This window comes from Pipistrellus hanaki (assembly GCF_964339955.1).
Source record: "Pipistrellus hanaki genome assembly, chromosome: 1".
Classification (NCBI taxonomy): domain Eukaryota; kingdom Metazoa; phylum Chordata; class Mammalia; order Chiroptera; family Vespertilionidae; genus Pipistrellus; species Pipistrellus hanaki.
This window is the reverse complement of record NC_140503.1, coordinates 24101349-24127292: the sequence shown is the minus strand read 5'-3', so window position 1 is coordinate 24127292 and position 25944 is coordinate 24101349. Positions and strand designations below refer to the sequence as shown.

Sequence of the window (25944 nt, the reverse complement as noted above, 5' to 3'; positions counted from 1 at the left end):
GCACTTCTTAGTTGGGATTCAGGAATCTAAGCTTAGAGCACTGGTTAAGTACACAATTTTATCTATATGTTCCCAAAAATTCTAGGTTAGCACTAGGAATCTGTATTTTAACAACTTCAACCAGGTGATTCTCATCATGAGAGAAGTTTGGGAAACACTGCTTTAGGCCTTCAGTGAGAATCTCAGATTATTAGCCTCAGGGTTCCTGGGGCTTTAAGAAATATCACAAAACGTCAGCCAGGCTGCTGACAAGGTTCTGAAGACTGGGTTTCTGGAGAGGGAAAGATCAGGTTCCGGGGCTGGCCCATGAACTTGCCAGGGTCCCATGTGGGGAGAGCAATGGGGTCTCGGGGAGCCCTACACCTGGTTCCCGCGGCCCCGGCCCCGCCCCCCGCCCGCCGGGCCGCGTGCGCGCGCTTCTCCCGGGCGCCGGCAGGAGGCGCCCGCGGCTCCCAGGCGCGGAGCCGGCCGGAGGGCGGAGGCGAGGGGAGGAGGAGCTGGAGGGGGCGCGGCTTGCGGCCCGTCCCTCCCGGCCTCCCGACCTCCCTCTCCGTCCGGCCCGGGGCGGGCAGCGGGGGTCGCGGCAGTGGCGGCGGCGGCGCAGGCGGGCGGGGGCGGCGAGCGCCCGGCTCCGGGTGTTAGGAGACAAGATGGCGGCGGCGCCCCGGAGGCCGGTCCCCTCCTCTTCTCCGCGCTCCTCCGCCCCGCCGCTCGCCGCCTCCTCCTCCCCGGTCTCCTCCTCCTCCTCGGTCGCTGCCTCCTCCTCCTCCTGCCGCAGCCCTAGCGAGGGCCGAGGCTCCGGCCCGCTGTCCCGGCGCTCCGGAGGCGGGTAGACGGCGCGCGGCTCCGGGGCCGCGCTGGGGCCGGGGCGGCGGCGGCGGCGGCGGCGGCGGCGGGCGGCGGGGATGGGGTCGCAGACGCTGCAGATCCTCCGGCAGGGGGTGTGGGCCGCGCTCAGCGGCGGCTGGTACTACGACCCGCACCAGGCCACCTTCGTCAACGCGCTGCACCTCTACCTGTGGCTCTTTCTGCTCGGCCTGCCCTTCACCCTCTACATGGTGAGTGTGGGGGCGGGGCGGCCGGGCGCCGGGGCCCGCGGGCCGCGGCGGCGCTCCCCGTCCCCCTGCCCCGGCCCGGGACGTGCACCCCGCCCTCCCCACGCCCGCCCGCCCGCCCCCGGGGCCGCGGCCCCGCTCGCTGTCACGCTCCCCTCCCCCTGCCGGAGGGTTTCCCCTACTTCAGGGATGACAGCAGGAACGGAACAGCGGGCAACCCCCCTCCGCCGTCCCCCCGTGCGTCCTGGGCACCGGGGGCCTCGCAGCCTTTCCGCCCGGGTGGGCAGAGCCCTGGCCCGAGTGCCCGGTCCGAGGCGCCGAGCCTTCCTCGCCCGGGGGACGCCGCATTCCTCCCTGGCACGCGCGCCCGTTTGCGCCGCGGCCCCCGGGCGCCCCTGGCGCTCCCTCTGCCGCCCCTGGCACTGCCTCCGCCCCGGGCGGCGCTCACTCCTCCCCGGGCAGCGCCCGCGCCGCGTCCCGGTCTCCGAGCGGCGCGCGGAGCCTCCGGAGCCTCCAGAGCCGGGCTGGCGGGGCGCCGCTCCGCCCGGGAGGGACGTGTGTGCGGGCCGCCCGGCCCCTCCTCCCTCATCCGTGGTGGTTGGAAACCTGATTGTTCACCTTCCTGCCTCTAAAAATCATTGTTTTTTTTGGGTAGCCACTGGTTCTTTTCAGTTCAGCCTCGTGTCCACCCCCCCTCGATTGTGGTGTCTCCAGGCCAGCTTTGGGGGGGAGGGAGCGGAGATTCGGGGAATCTGGCTGGCATTTCAGCGGATTTGTTTGGGTTGGTTCAAGGCCTTTCACTGATTGGCACAAGGGAAAGCGCTGCCTGTTGCTGAATTCGGGACTATCAGCTTCTCCGAACGATCAAGTTTTTAAAGCTCTATTTTCACAGAAAGTTGTAAACCATATATATATATATTAACACTTTAGGGTGAGGCTTTGGGCAAAATAATGCGGAAGAGGAATGATACTTAAGCTCGGATTAAATATGTTTTTTAAATAACGGGGTGGGAGGAAAAGATGGTAACTTTATTTTAGGAAAATGGCTTTGAATATATTTCTGCTAAGTTTGTGCTGCTTCACGGAGCTGAATTTTGGATTAGGAAATTTGGGAATAGGACTGCTAAAGGTGAGGACACTCAACTTACCTCTGAGTGAAGCTCATTGTTACTAATTGGCCAGGGAAAATGCTTGGTTAGGGGGAAAAGTGCTAAATTTCACTTTCTCAAAAAGATTTTAATTTTTCATTGGAATTGTTTTGAAGGGGCTTATTGCTTGAGGGGAAAATTACTATTTGAAAAATGCTGATGACCGATGGCTTTAATTTTTTTTTTTAAGGGGACTTGTACAGTCTTGCCCAATTCTGAAAATATTTCTCGGAGTATTAGAGTTTTCAATTAATTCTGGCCTGGGGAGTTCTAGTTGTACTTCTGCTCTTTCCAGGAATATGATATCATTAACGAACAGGTTAATTACTTTGGGTGCAAGAATCCTTGGGCTGGGCACAGAGCTTTCTTTCATAGCAGATTTCTGTTACATTCAGGAGGATTGTAAATTTAAAACAGACTGGTCCTTGAGATGTAAGGATTAGTTGCTGTGTCCCAGTCTAAGATTTCCATGTTAGTCCATGAATGGTGCTAGTAGCTCACATTGAGTTTAATGCTTCATTTGAGGAGTTTATTCAGTTAAATTAATTCACAAATAATATTTGAGTTTCTACTATGTACTGGGCAATTGGCTGGGTTCTTCCTGGGAAAATGAAACTGCTTCTCTGACTTTTTGTCTCAGTTAATGGCAGTTCTGCTCTTCATAAATATTATTAAAGTTCTCTTTGATTCTTTTTCTCTGTTCACATCCAGTTCATCAACAAATCTTATGGATTCTGTCTTCAAAACCTAACTAGAATCCAGCTAATCATTATTATGACTCCCTTGGTTCAAGCTATCATGTCTCCTTTGGATTATTGCAGTGTTCTAATCAGGCTCACTGCTTCCATTCTGTATTCTCGGTTCTCCGTGCAGAAGTCTGAGTGATTCTTTAAAACATAGATCAGATCAGGGCACTCCTCTGCTCTCAGAGCCCGCCCGCCCATGTGTCTGTCATCCTCCCAACCCCCTAACACATACGTTTGCCTTCTTGCAATTTTCCCCACAAAACTGTTCCTGCTCCACGGGCTTTGTGCTGGCTCTTTCCCTTCTGTCTGGATGACTCCTTTCCTCCAGATAATCTATGTGATTTGCTCCACATATTTCAGCTTTCAGTATCATGTGAGGCTTTCTCTGATAACCTATCTAAAATACCAACTTCCCAGCTATTACAATATTTCCTAACCCCCTTTTCCTCTTTTATTTGATAGCACTTATCACTAATTGCTATACATTTATTTACTGAATGTCTTGCTTCTCTCATTAAAATATAAGCTTCAAGAGGGCAGAAACTGATATGTTAAAAAAATGCACTTACAACTTTCAGTGAAAATACAGCTTAAAAACAAGGCATTTGGAGAGGCTGATTGTCCTGAATTCAGCAATAGGCAGTACTTTCCCTTTGCCAACCAAAGGCCTTAAACCAGCCCAAACAAATCTGCTGAAAAAAGTTCATTGCTTCAAGCCCAGTATGAGTGCCAAGCACAGAGTAAGCACTCAAATACTAAATAAATGATTAGACATAAACAAGACACAGCTTTGCCTTCAAGGAACAATGAACAGTTACAAGCATTAACACTGTTGTGACCCGGAACTTACAGTCAGGATGATCTTAGTTCATGGGCAGTTAGCCAGGAGGATTTGTAAACATTTTAGGAAACATACTAGTACTTCAGTATTGAGGTAGATAGTTTGAAGTATACACTTGAAGGAAAATCCAACATTTCATGTTAAAATCTATAATAATCATTATAGATTATTATTATTTGCTCTTCCAATAATAATTACAGATGATGCTAACTATTATGTTTGCTATCCCAAACCCTGTGTCCTCCTTTTACCGATGAAGATAACTGATTTTTAGCCATCAGTGATTTGTTTTGTGGCCATAAGCAAATAGTGAGCTGGGAGTTGATATAACAGAACTTGCCTTGTACTAGCAGCCTTTTCTTTCCTTTTTTTTTTTTTTTTTTTTTTAAAGATACAAAGTCTGTGAAGAGTTAGGGAGAATCTTAGGATGGGTTTTATTTATTTATTTATTTTAAATATATTTTATTGATTTTTTACAGAGAGGAAGGGAGAGAGAAAGAGCTAGAAACATTGATGAGAGACATTGACCAGTTGCCTCTTGCACACTCCCTACTGGGGATGTGCCCAAAACCAAGGTAAATGCCCTTGACCGGAATCGAACCTGGGACCTTTCAGTCCGCAGGCAAACGCTCTACCACAGAGCCAAACCGGTTTCGGCAGGATGGGTTTTATTTTAAATATCTGTTTTGGTAAATGTAATTGCTTTTCTGATTTTGTTTTTAGTTAAAAAAATTTTATTGAATAAATTTGACATAATGTGTACATTTAAGGTGTATTGCTTATTGCTTTGATACATTTATATATTGTAATATGATTGCTGTTATAGTGATATTTATCACATTACATAATTTGTATACATTCATTATATGTGCACTAGTTCTCTGGTTTATTTACTACTGGTTGCAAATTTGTACCCTTTTTGAAAAGATGGTTGACTATTTTAGGTTCCACGTGTAAGTGATATTATACAGTACTTCCTATTTCTCTGACTTATTTCACTTAGCATAATAAGGTCTTAGGACTTGTTATACAGGATTCAAACACTTGTAACTTTTGTGGATACATCAAAGGTAGAATTTATAGTTCAGTTATAATATAATAGTTGTGAAAGTCAAAGAGTCATTTTTTCACCTTTCATTGTCCTTTCTGTTTCTCGGAAGACATTAACCCCATTTATCTTGTCATCAAGATTATTTTTGTACCTGACATGTCACAGATAGTGAGCTTTATGGATGTGAGCTTCGTGGCATTTTTTTGTGTTTTGGAAAGCAGACTGGAATTGTGTTATCTGGATTTGTATGTGTTGGCTCCGTAATTGAATGTGTCCTTTGGACAAGACTTTCCACCTTACTGAACCTAATTTATTCATTTGTGAGTTATTGCATGGGCATTTGTAAAGAAAACATTTGTGAAGTAGGAAAATTATTCACCTTCAGAGTGGCGTTCAGTAACTGTCATTTGAAGAAGGGCTATTAAAACTGTTTCCTCTATAATGTTCTATGACTGCAGGAGATGACATAGTAACTCAAACCATGATCTTAACATACTGCTCAACATACTGTTTACCTCAACATATTCCTCTTCTGTAAAGAGGGGTGTACACCTGGGTGATGAACTATAACACTAACTCTCTATATAAGTGATTCTCTGACTTCCAGCTAACAACCGAATCACTTGAACATGTTAAAAATGTGCCCTTGTGCAAGTCCAATCTGATGTAGAAGATTTGGAGTGTGGCCCATTAATTTATATTTTATGAGTATCCAGGTCAGTTTAAAGAGCTCGATCATGCCCATAAGTCTCTTAAATCTAGCAGCCTACTCAGCATCTCCTCTTGACTGCCTCAGAGGCATCTCAAAGGTATCATGTCCAAAACCACCCTCGATTCCCCATTCAAGGCACCACCCCAACTTGTTTTCTTACTCTGTCTTTGTCCTCTTAGTTTGTGGCGCCAACTAGTATCTAGTTGCTTATGCCATCCCCATCGTCTTATGAGCAGATGTTATCAATTCTGTCAGACATAATTTCTGACAAATGCTAAATGTAAGGACAGACCTTTCTACTGTCTTTCCACCTTCTGGTCCACACTGTTTTTGTTTGCCTTAGCTTCTATTCTTGCCCTATTACAACTAATTTTTTTCCACAAAGTAAATGACATCAATCTGTTTGTGTCATTCCTCCCCACCACCCTTTAATATCATTCACTGACTCTTGCATTTAGAATAAAGTCTAGCTTCCTTACTAAGGCCCCCAGAGCCAGTTCTGCCTTTGGCTGCTGCTCGTGCAGTTTTCCCCGCTGTGCTGCAGTCACACCGGCCTCCTCTCTGTTCCTGAAGACGGACTCTTCCCTTTGGCTCTTTGCAGGGCTGGGTTTACTGGTAAATAAATAGCATCTCCTCAGAGAGGCAGGCCTCTTGCATCATTCCACCCTGTAACTTTCTCCCATGGTGCTATCACAAACGTATTTACAACTTTGTTTACTTGTTTGCTCTCTAACATCCCCTCTCCCCAATACTTTGTAAGTTTCATGAGGGCTGGGACGTTGTCTGCTTTATTCGGCAGGGTATATCCAGTGTCGACTCCTGTGCTGGGTTCTGAATAAGCATTTGTTGAATGAATTTTGTATTATATATATGTGAATCTTTAGATTAATCTAATCAACTTAACTGATACAGAATAGTTGGGGGTGGAAGGAGTGCTGTGATAGCCTGTATTATCTGGTGGAGTCACATCTTACCTGGGGGTTAGATTAAATATCAATGTGTAAGACATAAATAAGATACAGAATTATTTGAAAATCAAATACAGAATGACCCTTGAAAAACCCTTAAGTCAAAGTGCAGCATCTATAGCTTTTGTATCTACCACTTTGTGCAGTTTATACGTACATATGCTTACATACACATGATATATATAGTAATTTAGGCAATATAAATCTTTGGAGAGATCTTATTCAGAAACTAAATCACTCATAAAATTTATGAAGGATTCAACTTTTTCTTCTTGGTTATCTTATTATTATTTTCTATAGCTGATCTTTATCATCTACAGTAGGGGTGTCGAACTCAATCAGAGAAGGGGCCAAAATCTAAAATCCAGCCTAAATCGCGGGCCGAATGGTTTACTGAACAGTCATAAACTGACACTGTCATAAACTGACAGCCGAGTGCAGTGATGACAGCGCGGTGCGGGCCACATTGCAAGGCCTGGCGGGCTGGATTTGGCCCGCGGGCCTTGTGTTTGACACATGTGATCTACAGAATGATAAATACTTTATTAGTGAGGATTTCTCTAGTGAGGCCTTAAAATCATTTTCTTTCCCAAAGATTTAAAAAATATTTTAAAAGCCCGGCTGGCATGGCTCAGTGGTAGAGTGTCTACCTATGAACCAGGAGGCTATGGTTGGATTCCTAGTCTGGGCACAGGCCCCAGGTTGCAGACTTGATCCCCCATAAGGGGCGTGGAGGAAGCAGCTGATCAGTGATTCTCTCATTGATGTTTCTCTCCCTCTCCTTTCCTCTCTGAAATCAATAAAAATATTCAAAATATTTTAAATACCCATGTAAACAAGATTAAGTTACAATGACTTAAAACTGAAATCTTCATAATTTATAAGAAGTTTTAATTAAGGAAAGTTATAAATTAGTAATTAAAAACATGATTATTTAGTATTAGAATATTTTCTGTATCCTTTAGGAAATGTTTAATGAATAGTAGACGGTTTGTTTTTACCTACGTTCTTTGCTTTTTCTTGCCAGTATTCTCAGTATTTAATATTGAGATGAATGTAATTATTCCCATGTGGGTATGACACAGGTATAGCTCTTATCTCTCTTGTTATGTCACTTAAAATAAATTTAAAGATACATTGTCCAATGATGGTTTACAAACGAAGTTTCCAAGAAAGTAGCCATATTTGATAGCTTGTAGAAAAACTTGTGAATTTACAAAACGTTTTAGTATCTTTTGTTAAAGATGTTTTCTGCTATTTGAGAAATTACTCCAAGTTGTAAAATTATTTGGCTGTTGAAAAACTAGGAAGTTTATATTTCTTTTTCAGGTTTTGAATACGCAGGTAGTTTGCTTTCGGTAGCTGACTGTACTGAAAGTTAAATAATGTTTTTCAACATTTTACTTTGAGAAGTTTCAGACTTACAGAAAAGTTGAAAGAACTGTTCCCACTACCTGGATTCTCCAGTTTTTGTTTATTACATGTCTGTGTCTATTTACCTCTTTATCAAGGCCCTTTCTTTTTCTTTTAAAATATATTTTTATTGATTTCAGAGAGGAAGGGCAGGGGAGAGATGTGGCTGAGCATTGGCCTATGAACCAGGAGTCACAGTTTGATTCCTCTGACCTCCTTGTTCATAGGCCAGTGCACAACCACTGGGCCATACCTATGGGCGGCGCTTTCTTTCTTTTTTTTTTTAGAGAGAGATGCATCTGAAGTTACAGGTACCAGTACAGATCATCCCTAAACACTTCAGTATGCATACCATTAGAGTTCTAAGCCGCATAAATCCTAGGTGAGTCATTGGGTAACTTTTTGAGTTTTGATAGGTGAATTCATATGTGTAGTGCAAACCTATCGTGTTGTAGGATGTTTAGCATCATTCGAGGAAGTTCTTGTTTGTCCTTCCCAGTCAGTCCTCTCCCTCTTGGCCTTGGCCTGATCCCCCCCCCCCCCCCCAATCATTGATTAGTTTACTCTGTTTTATAACTTCATATAAATAGAATCATGTAGGTATACTTTATGAAAGTACCTTGTTCCTTTTTATTGCTAAGCAGTGTTCCTTGGTGCGAGTATACTACAGTTTGTTTATCCATTCTCCTGTAGATGAGGACCGCTTTCCAGTTTTTGACTATTTTGTAAAAGTTGTCACCGCAACATGAGGGTAGGTTTATTCAGAACTCAAAGAAATTAGAAACCTAATGTGAAAAACGTTTTTTTCTTCCCAAATAAGACCATGTTTTAATTTAAAATAAATTAATGATAATGGCATACTTTATCGTCTTATTTAAATTTTAGGAGACAGTAATACTGTACTTTTATTTACTCAGTATTTAGATTTTTCTCTGTTTTGTCAACACAGTAGAACCTTTTTGTTCAAATATATATATGCTAAATCAGAAATTATAGCTAAAGCTGTTAAGCATTTTATATTTGGAGCTTACAAATACATATTATGCTTTTTCCTTACAAAAATGGACTCATAAAATTTGTACTGTTTGAAGCCTATTTTGCTTGACTGTAGATTGGGAATGTTACCATGTGGGGGAAAAAAGCAGTTTGAATAGCTGTCTAGTACACGGTAGTATAATGTGTTACAGTGTATTTAATCATTTGGTTATTGGCTCTGTAGGTTGTAGATTTTAGCTATTTTGAAAACAGTAGTGTGAGTATTCTTGTCAGTTAAATCTTTGTACCAGTCTTTTGTATAAATTTCTGGAAGTAAAGTTGGTGGTTTATAGGATATGCATATTTTTATTTGATAAATAATCATTTTTAAAACACTGAGTGAATTTTGAAAGAGAATATATATTGAAATTGATAATATGAGGTTCCTGAGAAGGCAAAGTAGGCTTGTGGTCCAGGAAGTATAGTTAGCCAGGGATCAATCTCTGGAGAGAGTTGGGGGAAGGAAGGAGGTAAGGATGAATGCTTATGGAAGAAGGGATAAGCATTTGGTGGTGAAAGTTGAGGTAGGTCTTTTATGATTTATTTTGAAATACAGAGTTAGTGTTTTCTGTTGAGAGTGAAGGGGGAGGTGAGGAGGATATTCAGGGTTTGCGGTGGATTCTTATTTTTGGAGACTGGCAAAGTGACCTGACTGGAAGGGGACGGAAGGATTGTGGGGCCGTTTTGAGGTTGCCTTTGAGGTTGGAGAACGTGAGTTTAGAGTGTTGAAGAGAAGTGTTAAGGAGAGAAATTTGGGGTAAAATTTATTTGGGAGTTATTAGCATTATAGAGGATAATCCAAGCTACAGAACAGATAAGACCTGGGGAGAAAGTATAATTCATTAAAAAGAAAATGGCTCAGCAGAGAAGACCAGAAAGGTAAGAGGAAAAGAAAGAAAGTAACCTGTTCCAGAAGCCAAGACAAGAGTATTTTGAAGAAAAGAAAATGGTTGAAAATGCCAAATCGCCTAATTTAAGTTTTCATCAACAATATTAAAAGTATTTGTCTTCCCACCTTTACTCAGCACTTTCCAAAACAGGGTGTTAGTGTGTTAAATTTCTCATTCAATGGAATGTTGAATGAAATCATTTCAGTAATAGTTTTAAAATAATTTTTTTATTGATTTTAGAAAGGAATGGAAAGAGAGAGAGAGAGAGAGAGAGAGAGAGAGAGAGAGAGAGAGATCGATCGATTGATCACTGATGAGAGAGAATCACTGACCTGTTGTCTCTTGCATGTCCCCTTCTGGGGATTGAGCTTGCAACCTGGCCATGTGCTCTGACTGGGAATTGAACTGTGACCTCCTGGTTCATGAGTCAGTGCTCAGCCACTGAGCCATGTTCGCCTGGCAGTAATAGTTTGTTTTTTTTATAATAGGCAGAATTTCTCTTAAAGTACTTGTCTAATTCAGCCTTTCTTTTTTTAAAATTTAATTTTATTGTTTAAAGTATTACAAATAGTAGTACATATATCTCCTTTATTTCCCCATTGACCTCCTCCCAATTCAGATTTTCTTAGTCCAAATTAAGGGGGTGTTATTACACTAACATATGTCACATAACTTTTATCTGATTTTTCCTATATTCTGTACTCAGATAATTTTCAGAGCAGGCATCTGGATAACAAGCAGAAATGTTTCTTTGAGAGATTGATTGCTTCTTTCTATTATTTAATCTGAATTAAATCAAATGGTTTTCCTGTCTCTCTGCACAGCAGGGGAAGACAGAAAATTATTTTGTACTGGGGACCCCTAGGAATAGTAATACTAAAATAGTATAGACAGGTGTGGAAAAGAACAGATTACAACAAACATTCTGTAGATTTTATTACTGTTGACTTCTTTACCATCTAGATAAATTGTACCAAATCCCAGTGAAATAAGTAGTTAATGATTCCTTGGTTCCTCTGCCTTTCCCCCAAGGAATTGGTTAAATGCTTTCTTTGGTAGAATTGTAAAAAAAGTTCAAACTTTCCTTCTTGTCCTTTATCTTTAGAATCTGAGGGAGTTTGCATCTTTTATAACTTACACTGTTGGCGCTAGTCTCTGTTGCTTTGTGTTATAAGAAAGAAAAGAAAACCTAGGGCAAAGCAAGCCATTTCCTTTTGAGGTTTTAAGGGGAAAAAAAAAGTCCTATTTGTACTGCTTTGTACAAACCACATAGAATTCTGAGTGCCAACTGCCCTAAGAATAGGCAGGAAGATTAGTCACAAATTTGAGAAGCTTGAATCACATATCTGGCTGTTCACTTCTACTATCCCTCCTAACTCCCTGAATGTTGTCTAGACATAAGCTAAACATATTCATCCATAGTTAACATCTTTAAAACTTCGTTTTATAATAATTTTAGATTTACAGAAAAGTTACAAAACTAATATAGAATTCTTTTATACCTTTTGCCCAGCTTCCTGTAATATTGAAACCTTACGTAACCATGGTGTATTTATTAAAATTAAGAAATCAACATGGTATATAGTATTATTAACAAACTATAGACTTTATTTAGATTTTACCACAAATGTTCCTTTTCTTTAAAAAAAAAATATTTTATTGATTTTTTTTTTTACAGAGAGGAAGTGAGAGGGATAGAGAGTTAGAAACATTGATGAGAGAGAAACATCGATCAGCTGCCTCTTGGCCCCCGCTCCCTCCCAGGGGATGTGCCCGCAACCAAGGTACATGCCCTTGACCGGAATTGAACCTGGGACCCTTTAGTCCGCAGGCTGACTCTCTGTCCACTGAGCCAAACCAGTTTTGACACTAATGTTCCTTTTCTGTTTCAGGATCCAATCCAGGATAATAAATTGCACTTAGTATGATTATTTTAATATGATTTTCTATTCTTTCTCTTATGTTGAGATTCTGGTTTTTTTGTTTTTGTTTTTTTTTTTTTTTAGAATTTTACAATTTATAATAATTTACTAAATTGTCATGAGAAAATTTAGTAAAAGGTTTTATGTTTGTGATATATTTTAGATGCAAAGAAGAGAGTATTCTTTTTAAAATATTTTATTGATTTTTACAGAGAAGAAGGGAGAGGGATAAAGAATCTCCTACTGATCAAGCCTATAACTAAGGTACATGCCCTTGACCAGAATCGAATCTGGGACCCTTCAGTTTGCAGGCCTGTGCTCTATCCACTGAGCCAAACTGGCCAGCGCAAGAAGAAAATATTCTGAATGATTTTTAAAAAATATATATATTTTTATTGAGCTCAGACAAGAATGGAGAGAAAGAGAGAAACATCAATGATGAGAGAGAATCATTGATCGGCTGTCTCCTGCAACCCCCTACTGGGGATCAAGCCTGAAACCCAGGCATGTGCCCTGACTGAGAATTGAACTTGGAACCCTTCAGTCCCCAGGCCGACGCTCTGTCTACTGAGCCAAACTGGCTAGAGCTGAATTATTTTCAAATCATACATTGACCATTAACCTATGTTAGGCTATTTGAAAATTGATATATTTTGCATAAGAAGAATTACATTAAATGAAGTAATTCTAAAGATGAAAAAGACTTTATACCTCAATCATGCAGAATGAATTTGAGTATCTTAGCTTCCTGTATAATGCTGCTTTCTCCTAATTTATAAATTGGAGGCAATGAGATAAATAAACAATCATATTACAAGGTAGAATATGACTAACCCCTTATGTGTCATAAAGTACTCAGGAACTGGAAGAAACATCCAGTCATTTCCTAGAAGGATTTATGCAGAGGATAATTCATACATTCAAACATTACTGTATATTGGGTAATGTGGGCCTGATGGTGAGGAATCTTCACGGGGTTTATTAGTCCTGGAGGAGCATTTCTCACAATCTTTCCATCAGGCAAAGGAATCTTTGTTCTGGGGAAAAGTTGTTCATTAAATGATTATATGTTTTTGGTACAGTGGTTTACTCTACTACCAAGTATTTTATTATACTAGAGGCCCGGTGCATAAAATTCATGCACTTGGGGTGGGGGGGTTCCCTCAGCCCAGCCTGCACCCTCTTGCAGTCCGGGAGCCTTCGGGGAGCAGGGAGTGGGCCTAAGCTGTCAGTTGGACATTTTTAGTGCTGCTGTGCTTGCCAGCCATGAGCCCAGCTTCTAGCTGAGCAATGTTTCCCATTTAGGAGTATACTGACCACCAGGAGGCAGCCCCTGGTGGTCAGTGTGCATCATAGCGACTGGTCATTCCATCATTTTGCTGATTTGCATATTAACCTTTTATTATATAGGACTAGAGGACTGATGCATGAATTCGTGCATGGGTTGGGTCCCTCGGCTGGCAATGGGGCCAAGCTAACCAATGGCCAATTTCATGAGGAATCAGGCTGCCTCTGCTATTCTATCTGGGTCTGGGGTGTGGGTAAGCCAGAATCAGGGCTGTCAGGGCCACAGCAGCGAAGTCTGGGTCAGTGTGCATCATTGCTATCAGCTGGTTGTCTGGTTGTTCGGTTGTTGGCTCGTAATGGTTGCTTAGGCTTTTATATATGCGAGGTGTACCAGTTAATAATGTGGATTTTGTAATCAAAACACGATAATTTCAAGAGAAACATCAAAATGCCCTGCCTGGTTTGGCTCAGTGGATAGAGCGACGGCCTGTGGACTAGGGGTCCCGGGTTTGGTTCCGGTTGGGGGCATGTGCCGTGGTTGTGGGCGCATCCCCAATGGGGGGTGTGCAGGAGGCAGGCAGCTGATAGATGTTTCTAATTCTCTCTCTCTCCCCCTCTCTGTAAAAGATCAATAAATATATATATATATATATATATATATATATATATATATATATATATATATATATTTAAAAAGTGCTTTATTCAAAGTAATGTACATTGTTAGCTACACATTTCTCCCATCTTTCAGGTAATTTGTGGATATCGTCCCAATAGAACTTTTCTTGCTTTGAGGCAACCATTCAGAGACCCAATTTTCCACTTGTTTGTATATTTAGAAGTGCTGCCCAGAAAGTACATGTGCCATCCACCTGAACAAGTGGTAATCTGAAGGAGCAAGGTCGGGTGAATACGGCGGGTGGGTTAATACTTCCCAGACAAAAATTTTAACGTGTCTTTAACTGGTTTTGAAGTGTGTGATGGTATGTCATTATAGCCCATTCTGGTCATTTTACGATCAAAGCATGGTTCAAATTGATAATTTGTTGTCAGTAGTGATCAGTATTAATGGTTTCACCTGGTTTTAGAAGCTCATAATCCACCACACCTTCCTGATCCCACCAAACGCAGAGCATTGTCTTCTTTCCAAAGCGATTTGGCCTTGCAGTCGATGTTGATGGTTGACCCGGATCAACTGATGATTTTGTGTGTTTAGGATTCCCAAAATAAATTCACTTTTCATTGCCAGTCATAATTCGATGCAAAAAAGTCTTTCTTTCGTGCTGTTGAAGCAACATTTTACTGATGGCTTTTCAGTTTTCCATTTGTCTTTCGTTCAGTTGATGTGGCATTCATTTTCCTTCCTTTAAAATCTTTCCCAGTGCTTGTAAATAAATGATCGGAAATTGTTTGCTGAGCAACGTTTAATCTTTTTGCAAGTTGTTTTTGAGTTTGCCATGCATCTTCATCCAATAATGCTTGTAATTGTTGGTCTTCAAACTTTTTCGGTTGACCTGGACGTTCTTTGTCTTTCACATCGAAACCATCACTTTTAAACCAGCGTTCACAGTATCTTGAGAAGGAACATGTTCACCATAAACTTCCCGGAGTATATGATAACTTTCAGCAGCACTTTTCTTCAAAATAAAGTAATGAATTAAAACTTCCCGCAAATGCTCTTTTTTTTTTTTTTTTTTGCACAAAATTTGATATTTTTAAGCATAAAAATATCTACGATGTTAACACCTTCAGAAAATTTGACATGAAGTTTTGAAGCTTGTTGTCAATACAACAAAATAGCATATCAAATCACATATATATCAACAAACGTGTAACTCCATCTATAGAAAAAAATCCAAATTATTAACTGGTACAACTAATAAAGATATCTAACATGTTAAGGCTTTCTTAGTGAATTATTTTTTAACTTTTCAGTATATTATTTATGTTCATAATATTACTATTCCTGGTCAATATCTGGAATGGATAAAAACAAGGATGTAAAACAAAGTAATGAAAACCCCAGTAAAGCAATTATTATTTGCACTAAGTAGTATTCTGTTTTATTTATACCATAATATATACTACAGATGATTTTTGTAACTATCACAGAACCTTAAGACAGAACCCAAGTGAACTTTCAAGGGAGTAAAGATTTTTTTGGGGGGGCATTTAAATAGTGAAATCCTCAATTTAAAGATTTTTTTAAGTGAAAGTAAATATGGCTAATTAAAAAATTAAACTGTATTATCAGTGTCTTTTTTTCAGTTCCTTATGTCACAAGAGTATTAAAGTATACAGTATGTGCTGTTGAAGAATAAGCTTAAAATAATCTTATTTTTCCAATTGCTTTAAATGAAGATTTTTCAAATGAATAAGAATGTTGAAAGAATAATACACGATCACCCATATATCTACCTAGATTTAACATTTAGAACCTTTAAAAAAAAAAATCACATTTGGTTCTGTATATCGATATGTGATATATATCTACATCCTCATTTTCTCTCCTAGGCACGTGTTTATACCTGATGCATTATGACTTGTCATCCCTCAATTATCACATTGAATATAATTAACATTCTCTAACATCTAGTTCATATTTAGAATTTCCCCAAAGTCCCAAAAATATCATATATAGCCAGTTTTTCCAAATCCAGGATCCAGTTAGGGTTTAATAATTTCTCTCTCATCCAAATTGATTTTTAAAAATATAGGGTAATTTATCTTATAGAATGTTGTACATTATGGATTTGTCTAATTGTGATGCCATGTTTTTCCTCTCTATTCTCTGTAGTTGCAGTAAACTTAAACCTTATTTTATTGTCCAAAGTTATGGTTTCTAGAATCTATACAATATAACATGATATTAACATACCCTGTTTCCCCGAAAATAAGACAGTGTCTTATATTAATTTTTTTCTCCCAAAGTTGCGCTAGGTCTTATTTTCAGGGAATGTCTTAGCTTTTCATACGCTAGGTCTTATTTTCGGAGGATGTCTTATTTTCGTGGAAACACGGTAGTTAGTGATCTTTGACTAATTTTCCTTTCATTTTGCTTTGCCTTTGGTTTGGTAATCTTAAACAAGTACTGATATGTTTATAGCATATTTTTGTGTTCACATGATTATGAAGTGTTACTCAAGTTCTCATTACATTATCTATTTTGGTTTTTCTACCTTTAAAAATATTTTTATTGATTTCAGCAAGGGAGGGGGAGAGAGAGAGAGAGAGAGAGGTCAGCGAGAGAGAATTACTGATTGATTGCCTCCTGCACGCCTCCTACTGGAGATCGAGCCAGGAACCCAGGCTTGTACCCTGAATTGAACCATGATCTTCTGGATCATTGGTGGAAGATCCAACCACTGAGCCATGCTGGCAGTTTTCTTTCTTTGTAAAGGTATCTGTAGGTAATACAAAGAAAGTCAAAGTAAAATCACAGAGTGCACTATATAGCTCTTCATGCTATTCTAGGCATTGACTTGTAGCTCTCAGCTAATTAGAGCTTTATTTAGTTTTGCTTACTGATAGGAGTGAGGAGAATTAGAATTCTCCATGGGTTGGTTTCAAACTACATACTCCCCATTCCTCTGCTCATTCTGAGTCACTGCTTATCTCTTTTCCTTCCTGTAGCAAGATGCATATCACAGCACAGGCCGAGAGTGAGGCTAATGTAGGAATAATCCTAAATTTACCTATTTTTTAAAAAAGTTATTCAGCAGCTTTAAAGATTGTTAGTAGTTCTTTGTATAGTCCTTACTACTTCACTTGAGAATTGCTTGCCTATTGGCACATGTCACTTGAGAATAGCTGGCCTATTACACAGGTGATAAATGGGACAGAACCGACATTACTTTCCTTCTTAAAAAAACAAACGAGCAAAAACCCCACCATCTAATAACTGGGAATGAACTTGCCTGAGGTCCTGTTTTGCTTCACTCCAATAAATCGTTGTCTGGGGGGAGATTCTACTCATGTGAATTTTGAAAACAACTCCCCTAAATGCACCAGCAGAAAAGCCTGTAAGTGATTTGATGGGAACCTCAAATTAACCACTACCCTGTGCAAGGCCTTATTATTCTTCAGTGTTTGAAAGCTTGTTATTCTTCCATGTCTGAAAACACATTTTTGATTCTGGCTGAAGTTTAACTCACCTTTTTTTTTTTTTTTTTTTTTTTTTTTTTTAAAGCAGTGAATAAATTATGGAATAACTTTGATTCTGGCTACATTAGATGCTTTTATGGTACTGATAATAATAACAATTATATAGTGCTTTTTATCTCTTATAATATATTCCTTGAGCATTTCACCTTCCAGTTAAAAACCATTATTAGGTTGTTATCAGGAAAGCAATATTAGCTGTAGAAAATGTTCCAGACTATACTCAAGTACATATAGTCCAAAATAAAAGTTCAAAATAAAGCAAACAATGTTATGGCAATACTGTGGTACACATTTGTGTATGTAAAATTGTACTGTGAGAGTTTATAGGTTTCTAGAAAAGAAATTGCTAGGTCAAAGATTATGCACATTTAAATTAAATGATGTTGCCATATTACACCTCAAAAAAAGTTTTACCAGTTTATATTCTCACCATTGTATGTAAGGACCTGTTTTCTTTTGTTCTCACCAGCATTGTTTATTATGATGGCATCTTGTTTTAATTTCTGTTTGTTTACCGGTAATAATAAATTTTTTGAGTACGGTATCTTCATATACTTAGTAGACACATAACATTTACTAGTGGTCTGGCACACAAAATTTGTGCACATTTAAAGGGTATTAATTAAAGGAGATATTTTAATATTGCTATTTGTACTTTCTCTATAATAGAAATGTCAGAGATGAAAGAAAATTAGTAAAATGTATATGAAAATCTTCTCCTGTCAGAGTCTGGGGCGCACCATGAGACACAAAGTCCCCACCTACCCACATGCGCCTCAAAATCACGAGAGATCCAGACCCGTCTGGCCCCACCCCAATGGGCTAGATTGAGACTAGGCCGGTCCTACCCTTGTCAAGCCCCACTAGGTGGGTGGGAGGGAGGTGCAGCCTCAGGTCCCCTGGCCTGGCGCCGGGTAGGGGTGCAGCCTGAGATCCCCTGTCAATTCCTGCCGGGAGGGGGGCACAGCCTGAGGTCCCCTGACAAGCCCCGCTGGGCAAGGGGCGTAGCCTGAGGTCCCCCGGCCCAGCACCAGGGTGGGGGGCACACCTTGAGGTCCCCCGTCAACTCCGCCAGACGAGGGACATGGCCTGAGGTCCCTGGCCTAGCACCGGAGTGGGGGGCATGGTCTGAGGTCCCCCAACCCAGCACCGGGTAGGTGCATCCCTTGAGGTCCCTTATCAAGCCCTGCCAGGTGGGGAATGCGGCCTAAGGTACACTGTCAAGCCCTGCTAGGCCAGGGTAGCAGCCTTGTGTTCCCTTTTAAGCCCTGCCGGGAGGGGGGTGCAGCCTCAAGTCCCCCATCAAGCCCCGCTGGGCCAGGGAGGCAGCCTCAGGTATTTATTCATTGTATATCTTGTCATATATTAGTTGACCATATAGGCGTGGGTTTATTTCTGTGCTCTTATTCTGTTCCATTTGCAGATCATTGATTTCTGACTGAACTGGTATGAATGCCTGAGTATGACTACATGATGAGCAAATCTCAAAAATCAAGAAGTTACTAATCATAGCATAATAGGACTGGGGGGGAAAATCAGGTTGGCTTTGTGATTGTTTGTTTTTTACTTTTTTTTTTTTTTTTTTTTTAATCCTCACCTGAGAATATTTTTCCATTGATTTTTAGGGAGAGTGGAAAAAAGAGGGAAAGACAGAAACATTGATGTGAGAGAGACACATCAGTTGCTTCCTGCATGTGCTCTGACCAGGGCCCAGCCAGGGAGGAGCCTGCAGTCGAGGTACATGCCTTTGACTGGAATTGAACCCGGGACCCTTTGGTTTGCAGTTCGATGCTTTATCCGCTCCGCCAAACTGGCTAGGGCCAGCTTGTCTGTTTCAGTGTTATAACTTTTTGCTATATAAGATCTACGAGATAGGTGTTTAAGATGTATGAGAAGAGTACTTTAAGTCTGTGATGATTGATTGCCTGCAGGGTTGTGACCTTTCCTAGTTATGTAACGAGGGCCTTGTTTGTCAAACAGTATTACACTACCTGCTGAACCACCTTCGTTCTCTGCTGTCCTCTGTTTGTGGTGACCTGGGAAAGAAGTAAAGCCAGCCTTATTATACAGGTAGTTTGTAACAATAGACGGACTTTTACGTCAAGATAAGATAGGTCAGCTTTTATTACTAAAGGACAGCTAAGGTGCTTGGTTGCACCAGCATTAACTTAAAAGATGACATCTCTCTATATAAAACCCTATGAAAGTAGACCAAATGGTACAACAAACAAACAACTGAACAACTGAATAATCGGTTGCTAAGATGTGCGCTGACCACCAGGGGGTACGCATAGAACATGTTGAGCATTGGCAGCAGGCGGCAGACACAGAACATGGCGGGTGTCGGCCTCGGCGGGGTGGTGGAGCAGGTGAGCTGGAGCGCCAGACCAAGGTGGAGTGCCGGGTGCTGTCATCGGGGCGAGCCTCTGGTGGTTACTGAAAATTCTTTGCTCCCTTGTGTCGCGGTCCCACATAGCGCTTGCACCTGCTGCTGGTCCCATGTGCACCTGCAGCCGGTGCTGGAGCTACCACTCGTACCCACTGCCAGTGCCAGGCTCTGGTCCTGATCACTCGACACCGTCACTGGGTGCCAGTGGTGGCTGCTGGCCCCGACCGTCCCTGAGGGCTTCTCCACCTTCTCCTGCTCCTGAGGGGTGATCGGGGCAGCATCCGCTGCTTGCACCTTCTGACAGCACCAGCCCTGCTTGCACCCGCTGTTGGCCCCAGCCCAAATCACTCCACCCCAGCAAATGGGGGACCAAGGGGTCGTGATGGGAGGGGCCAGATGGGGGCATGTGCCTACCGCAGCCTCACAGCCTACAGTTCCTTTCAAGGTGCATGAATTCATGTAGTGGGCCCTTAGTGCACAGTAAAAAAATGTAACCTAAAAACGTAAAATGCATCCTTTTGAAAATACTATAGTACTTTTGGTTGTTATGGAACACAGTTAACCTTAAGTCAATAAGTAATTGCCAAAAAAAAAATTTGAAATGTTTTAATTTAGAACTGGGTTGTTGAATGGGATACAAAATTTTAACAGAAACATAAGCAGTTTTATCTTGTAAAAAGTTTTTTTCTTCAGGGAAAAAAACCTGCTTTCCCATGAGAAGCTACTTCCTGATAAATGGAATTCTGTTCTCTCTGAAAATCTTTCTTTGAAAACACCATATTGATGTATCTAATTTAATAAAATATAAAGGTGAATGGTAAATACTACTAGGTTTGCTCTTTGATAAATAATTTATAAAACTGAAAAACAGGTGGCCTGACTAGTTTCTCATTTTTTTGGTGTTTTATTTTATATTATATTATGTTATTTATTTGTTTTAAAATATTGATTTTTTTACAGAGAGTAAGGGAGAGGGATAGAGAGTTAGAAACATTGATGAGAGAAACATCCATCAGCTGCTTCCTGCACACTCCCTACTGGGGATGTGCCTGCAACCAAGGTACTTGCCCTTGACCGGAATCGAACCTAGGACCCTTGAGTCCGTAGGCTGACAGACACTCCATCCACTGAGCCAAACCAGTTAGGCCTGGTGTTGGATTTTAAGGGACCAGTGAAGCCATTTAAATGCAGACATCTTTTAAATTTTTCTTGTAATATTAATGAAACACAGGGTTTGTGATCCACTTATGATTTGAAACTAATGTTGTCACTTGTGCTGAGATCAGCTGAGAGGCCCTTGAGGAAATGCATGTAGAGCAGAGAAGAAGTAGAGAACAAAGTCCCACAGCCACCCAGTGTGTACCTATGCACTATATCCCTCTGGGAAGAGGGAAACTGTCGCAGCACAGCTCAGCTGTCACCTGGAAACCTCAAGGGTAACCTCTGATGGGGCTTAAAAAGTGAAGGGTTCATTTATAGTTTGAGTAGGAAATGGTCACTTATATTTTTTGTTTTTGGTCTTTACAATAATCAATGTTTAAAAGGAAATCTGTATATATATATATAGATCCTACACATTTTAGTGTGTTTTTTTTGGCACTCAATTATCTACTGCTTTTGGCAATATGATAGTGGGGAAGGGAGAGTTTTAGATCTGTTTTAGGCATTCACTTTGACTCATTTGTAGAGGCAAATACGATAGACTATTCAATATTAAGTAATTTCTTTTATCTTTTCCCATGTGGAGAGGCCATTAACATTTCCATTGTCTGCCACTCTGAGCAATAATGGAGAGGTTGCTCTCTTTCCATCCACTTGATTAATGTAATCAATCATTTTTATGTTAGTATGAACTGTGGTGAATAATGATGGAACTCTGACTCGTTTTTCATTGACAAAATAGAATTGGTGTTGTGGTATATAGTAAAACATGCCATGGCATAGGTAGAAGAAACCTTATTTACTTATGCTGTTTTGATGTTATAAGATGGTAATTTTGACTAAATCATTTAAAGTTAGTAGTTCTCAATTTCTAGTCTGGAAATGAGTGTGTTGAACTAAATGATCTCCAAGCATTCTAGTTCTTATGTGAACATATCTCGTGTAAACCAGCATCATGCAGGATTTTTGTAAATACTCTGAGTAGTATATGTGTTCATATTTGTGTTTACTTTGAACTTTTTATTAACTTGAGTGTGTGTATGTGTGTGTGTATTTCCTGCTTATTCAGGCTTTTTTTGTTTTTACACAATGAATCCTAGGTTTATTAACACTATGAGTTAACTTAGAATTTTAAACTCAACTTTTAGAATTTTAAACTCAACTCTTCAAAGTCAACATTTTACAGTCATTTTTAAGAGATTTGGTTTTTAAAATATGGCTTAAGATCCTTTTAACTTAAATTGCATTTATAAATTTTAGTATTAATTTTTAAGTACTTAACCTATCTTACAAATATTTCAAAGTACTTAACTCTTTTAAATCTGATATTTATGGATTTTGTAAATTTTAAATATATTTTTCAGCTTAAAATTATGTCTAAATCAGTTACTCAATGATGTTTTTAATTGGAATCAGTTTTATTTTTTTTTAACTGTTTAAGTATATTTTAAAATAAAACATACTTTGGTTTTACATATCTCCCATGTCTTAAACTGGTTTTACAGTCACAGTTCTAAGGATTCAAATGACAGTTTTAACTTGTAATTTTCTAGAACACAAGATATGTTTATATCTTTAAAAAATTTACAGAGAGCACATAAGCAGAGATTATATATATTTGGATCACAACCCTGTCTTACTCATGTATTATGTAATGTCATACCTTAACTCTCCAGTTGTATATTATAAGCTCTTTGGCATGGACTTCATGCCAGAACTGTCCAATGGAAATGTACTCTGAATCACATATGCAATTAAAATTTTTCTAGTAGCCACATTAAAAATAAGGAAAAACAGATACAATTAATTGTAATAATATTTTATTTAACACAGTACTATAAATATTTTATTTAATGCAGTACTATAAAAATATATTGAGATTTTTTACACTTTTAAAAAATATATATATATACTAGAGGCCTGGTGCACGAAATTCATGCACGGGGGTGCAGTATGTGTGGGGGGTGTCCCTCAGCCTGGTCTTGGCCTGCAAAGGCGCCAGCAGCCCTCACCTGGTCTCTAGCCAGAGGTTCCTCTCCTCCTTCCACACAGCCTCTGGGAAGATGCTTGTCCTGGGGCCCCCTCAAGGCCCCGGCCCATGATGCCCTGCAGCTCGGGTATGCGGGTGCTTGGGCTTTCAGGCTTCCTTGCCTGGCTATGCATCAGTTGCCATGGGAGCCTTGCCTCAGGAGTCGCTCCCTTGGACCATACTACTTGCGAGCGTGTGTGATGGCAGCCTCAGCAGCAGTGATTTGATGTCTAAATGTGCCTGCTGGTCCTGTCTGGACTGCTGGCAGGGGGCTTCCAGTCTGCGACGGGCTGCTGGGCTGCTACTGGGGGCTGCAGGTGGAGGACCCTGGCACCCACAGGGCTCTGTCAGCATCACGACCCCACAGGCTCCTTCCCTCCCGCCGCATGGCTGGCTGGGGCACGAACTCTGGGCTCACAGCCCCAGAGGTCCCTTCCCTCTCGCAGCACAGCCATGGCTCAGAAGCTCAGCAGCTGGCGATGCGAGCTCAGTGTCCTGCTCCCAGTCCTCTGGCCAGAGAAGCCTCTCCCTCTCTGCAGCCAAGGAGCAGATGCTGGCTCCTGTTGCCTGGGCGATGCCTCCGGTGTCTGCTATGGGCGCCGCCATTTTTGTCGCGGAGTGATGGCTAATTGACATATTACTCTTATATAGGATATTTATTTCAGAGAGAAAAGAAGTGGGAGAGAGCCAAAACCGGTTTGGCTCAGTAATTGAGTGTCCGCCTGCGGACTGAAAGGTCCCAGGTTCGATTCCGGTCAAGGGCATATACCTTGGTTGCGGGCACATCCTCCGAAGGGGGTGTGCAAGAGGCAGCTGATCGATGATTCTCTCTCATCTATGTTTCTGGCTCTCTATCCCTATCTCTTCCTCTCTGTAAAAAAATCAATAAAATATATTAAAAAAAAAAAAAAAAGAAGAAGAGGGAGAGAGATAGAAACATCAATGATGAAAGAGAATCATTTATTGGCTGCCTCCTGCACGCCCCCTACTGGGGATCGAGCCCACAACCTAGGCATGTGCCCTTGGGTGGAATGGAACCTGGGACCCTTCAGCCTTTAAGCCGATGCTCTATCTATTGAGCCAAACCAGTTAGGGCTATACTTTTTTTTTCATAGTCTTCAAAATCCCATGATAGTTTATTTACAGTACACAATTCAGTCATACTAACCACATTTCAAGTGCTCAGTAGCCTCATGTATCTAGTGGCTACTATATTGGGCATGCCATCTTTTACAACTTAGTAATATAACATAATTGATGCTGTGTGACTGTATGTTTATTCTTGGTTATATATTTGTCTAATTGAATTAAATATAAGATATTTAAAAATGCACATCTTTATTTTTTTTCCTCTCAAAGGCCCTTCCTTCTTCCATGATTATAGTAGCAGTTTATTGTCCTGTGATAGCTGCTGTTTTCATTGTTCTGAAGATGGTCAACTATCGACTTCACAGAGCACTGGATGCTGGAGAAGTTGTAGATAGAAATGCAAATGAGTTCAAAGATCAGCGAGCCAAAACTGAGCAAGGCAACTGTTCAACTAGGAGGAAAGACAGCAATGGACCGAGGTAGGATCCCCCCTGTCACTCAGTTTGTAATGATGTAGATCCGCATGAGTACAGTGATGTGATTATTGTATTGTGCCTGTTCTGTTACGTGGTTTTAAGGTAGTCATAGATCTTACCACTATAGATACAATGACAAGTACAGATTATCACAGTAGTAAATCACAGCGAAGCTAACTGACATATCTGGGCTTTAAATCAATATCCTTGGCTTTCCTGCTAAATTACATGCTGAAACCATAATAATTATAATTGTATAATAATTATTCACACCAAAGACCAAAAACAATGAAAAACAGTCCAAAGAAATAATAAAGTTAAAGCTTGACTTACAAATCTTAGCATTTACATATTAGTTATACATATAAATAGGGTGTATGCATCTCTTAAGCAAATTGTAATATTTTGCTTGGCATTTATAATTGCATGTTTTCACTTAGTCTATTATAAATATTTTTAAATTTTATATTCTCACCTTAGGAACTTAGCTGTTCCTTCTCTAGAAGGAACCCTAAGAAGTCAGTTATTCATGTATGTTCATTCAATCTTCAAAACAATTGTATGAGGTAGATGTGATAATCCCTTTCAAATGTGAAAACTAAGGTGAGGAAGATCAAATAATCCAGAGAGTCAGATCTGGACTTCATGCTTTTAACCACTATGCCATGTTTCTCCATTCATTATAATATGCATTATTTCAGGTATCCAGATAGAAATGCTGTAACACAGATAATGTTTATGTATGTGTTTGAGTACACTGAAAGCCTTTGTTTATCCCTTTTAATTACATTTTCTCCATCACTCACATGATTACCCTGTTTGTTCGTTTAACAAATTATTTACCCTTGAAATAACTATGTATAAACTATTACATTCTCAGGCTCTAAAATAGTGACACTGATGGGTACTCAGGAAATACTTGAAATAGTTTTTTATGTACTTCTATTTTTGACTTCATAGTATTCCATTTTATGGGTACAGCATATTTCCTATCTTGTTTTTAGTTATTTCAGTTATTTTCACATTCAAATATTGATCAATATGATGTTTAGATTTTAAATGATTAAATTTTTAATCATAATTTAGCTGAGGTAGATTTATTAGAAAATATACCTCTTTTTAAGGTTTTCCATATATATTGCCAGATTCCAAAGATTTTACCTTTTAATTACAATAACCAGCAGTTAATGATGCTAATAATAAACAAATTATATAGTTCATGAAGTCTTCTTTATAGTTCAGATTAGACTGTATCCTTTTTCTTTTCTGCCTTGCCCTGTACCTGGTTTATATTTTTGAACATAACGGGGAAATTAAGACATAAAGGTCATATTTGATGTATTGCTTACTACAGTTGACCATTTTGCTTCTGTGAGAATTTTAAACTACTATGCTTTTCAGGTATGTGCTAAAACTCTCCATTGCTGAAAATCGGCAAATCTTGCCAATAAAGAAAATTCTTACTCAGCTGTTTTATATGTTTAGCTATATTTAGTATACCTATGGCTGGCTAAGAATTCTGCTTTTAAATGTATAGAGAAGAGAGAGGTATAATAATTTTGCTAGAG

At 40.2% G+C, this 25944-nt stretch overlaps 1 protein-coding gene across 6 annotated transcripts in view; it reads left to right on the top strand.

The window, feature by feature from the left end:
- Positions 1–496: 496 nt before the first annotated feature.
- Positions 497–25944, top strand: part of PCNX1 (pecanex 1) — a 145769-nt gene continuing 120321 nt past the window's right edge. For 4 of the 6 annotated variants that reach the window (XM_084891973.1, XM_084891972.1, XM_084891971.1 and 1 more), the window contains exons 1-2: positions 498–1058; positions 24171–24379. In XM_084891973.1, the coding sequence (XP_084748099.1) occupies positions 906–1058; positions 24171–24379 (362 nt within the window). In that variant the 5' untranslated portion in view covers positions 498–905. Of the gene's footprint in view, positions 1059–24170; positions 24380–25944 lie in introns of all 6 variants that reach the window. The other 2 variants (XM_084891969.1, XM_084891970.1) reach the window with 1 other exon arrangement.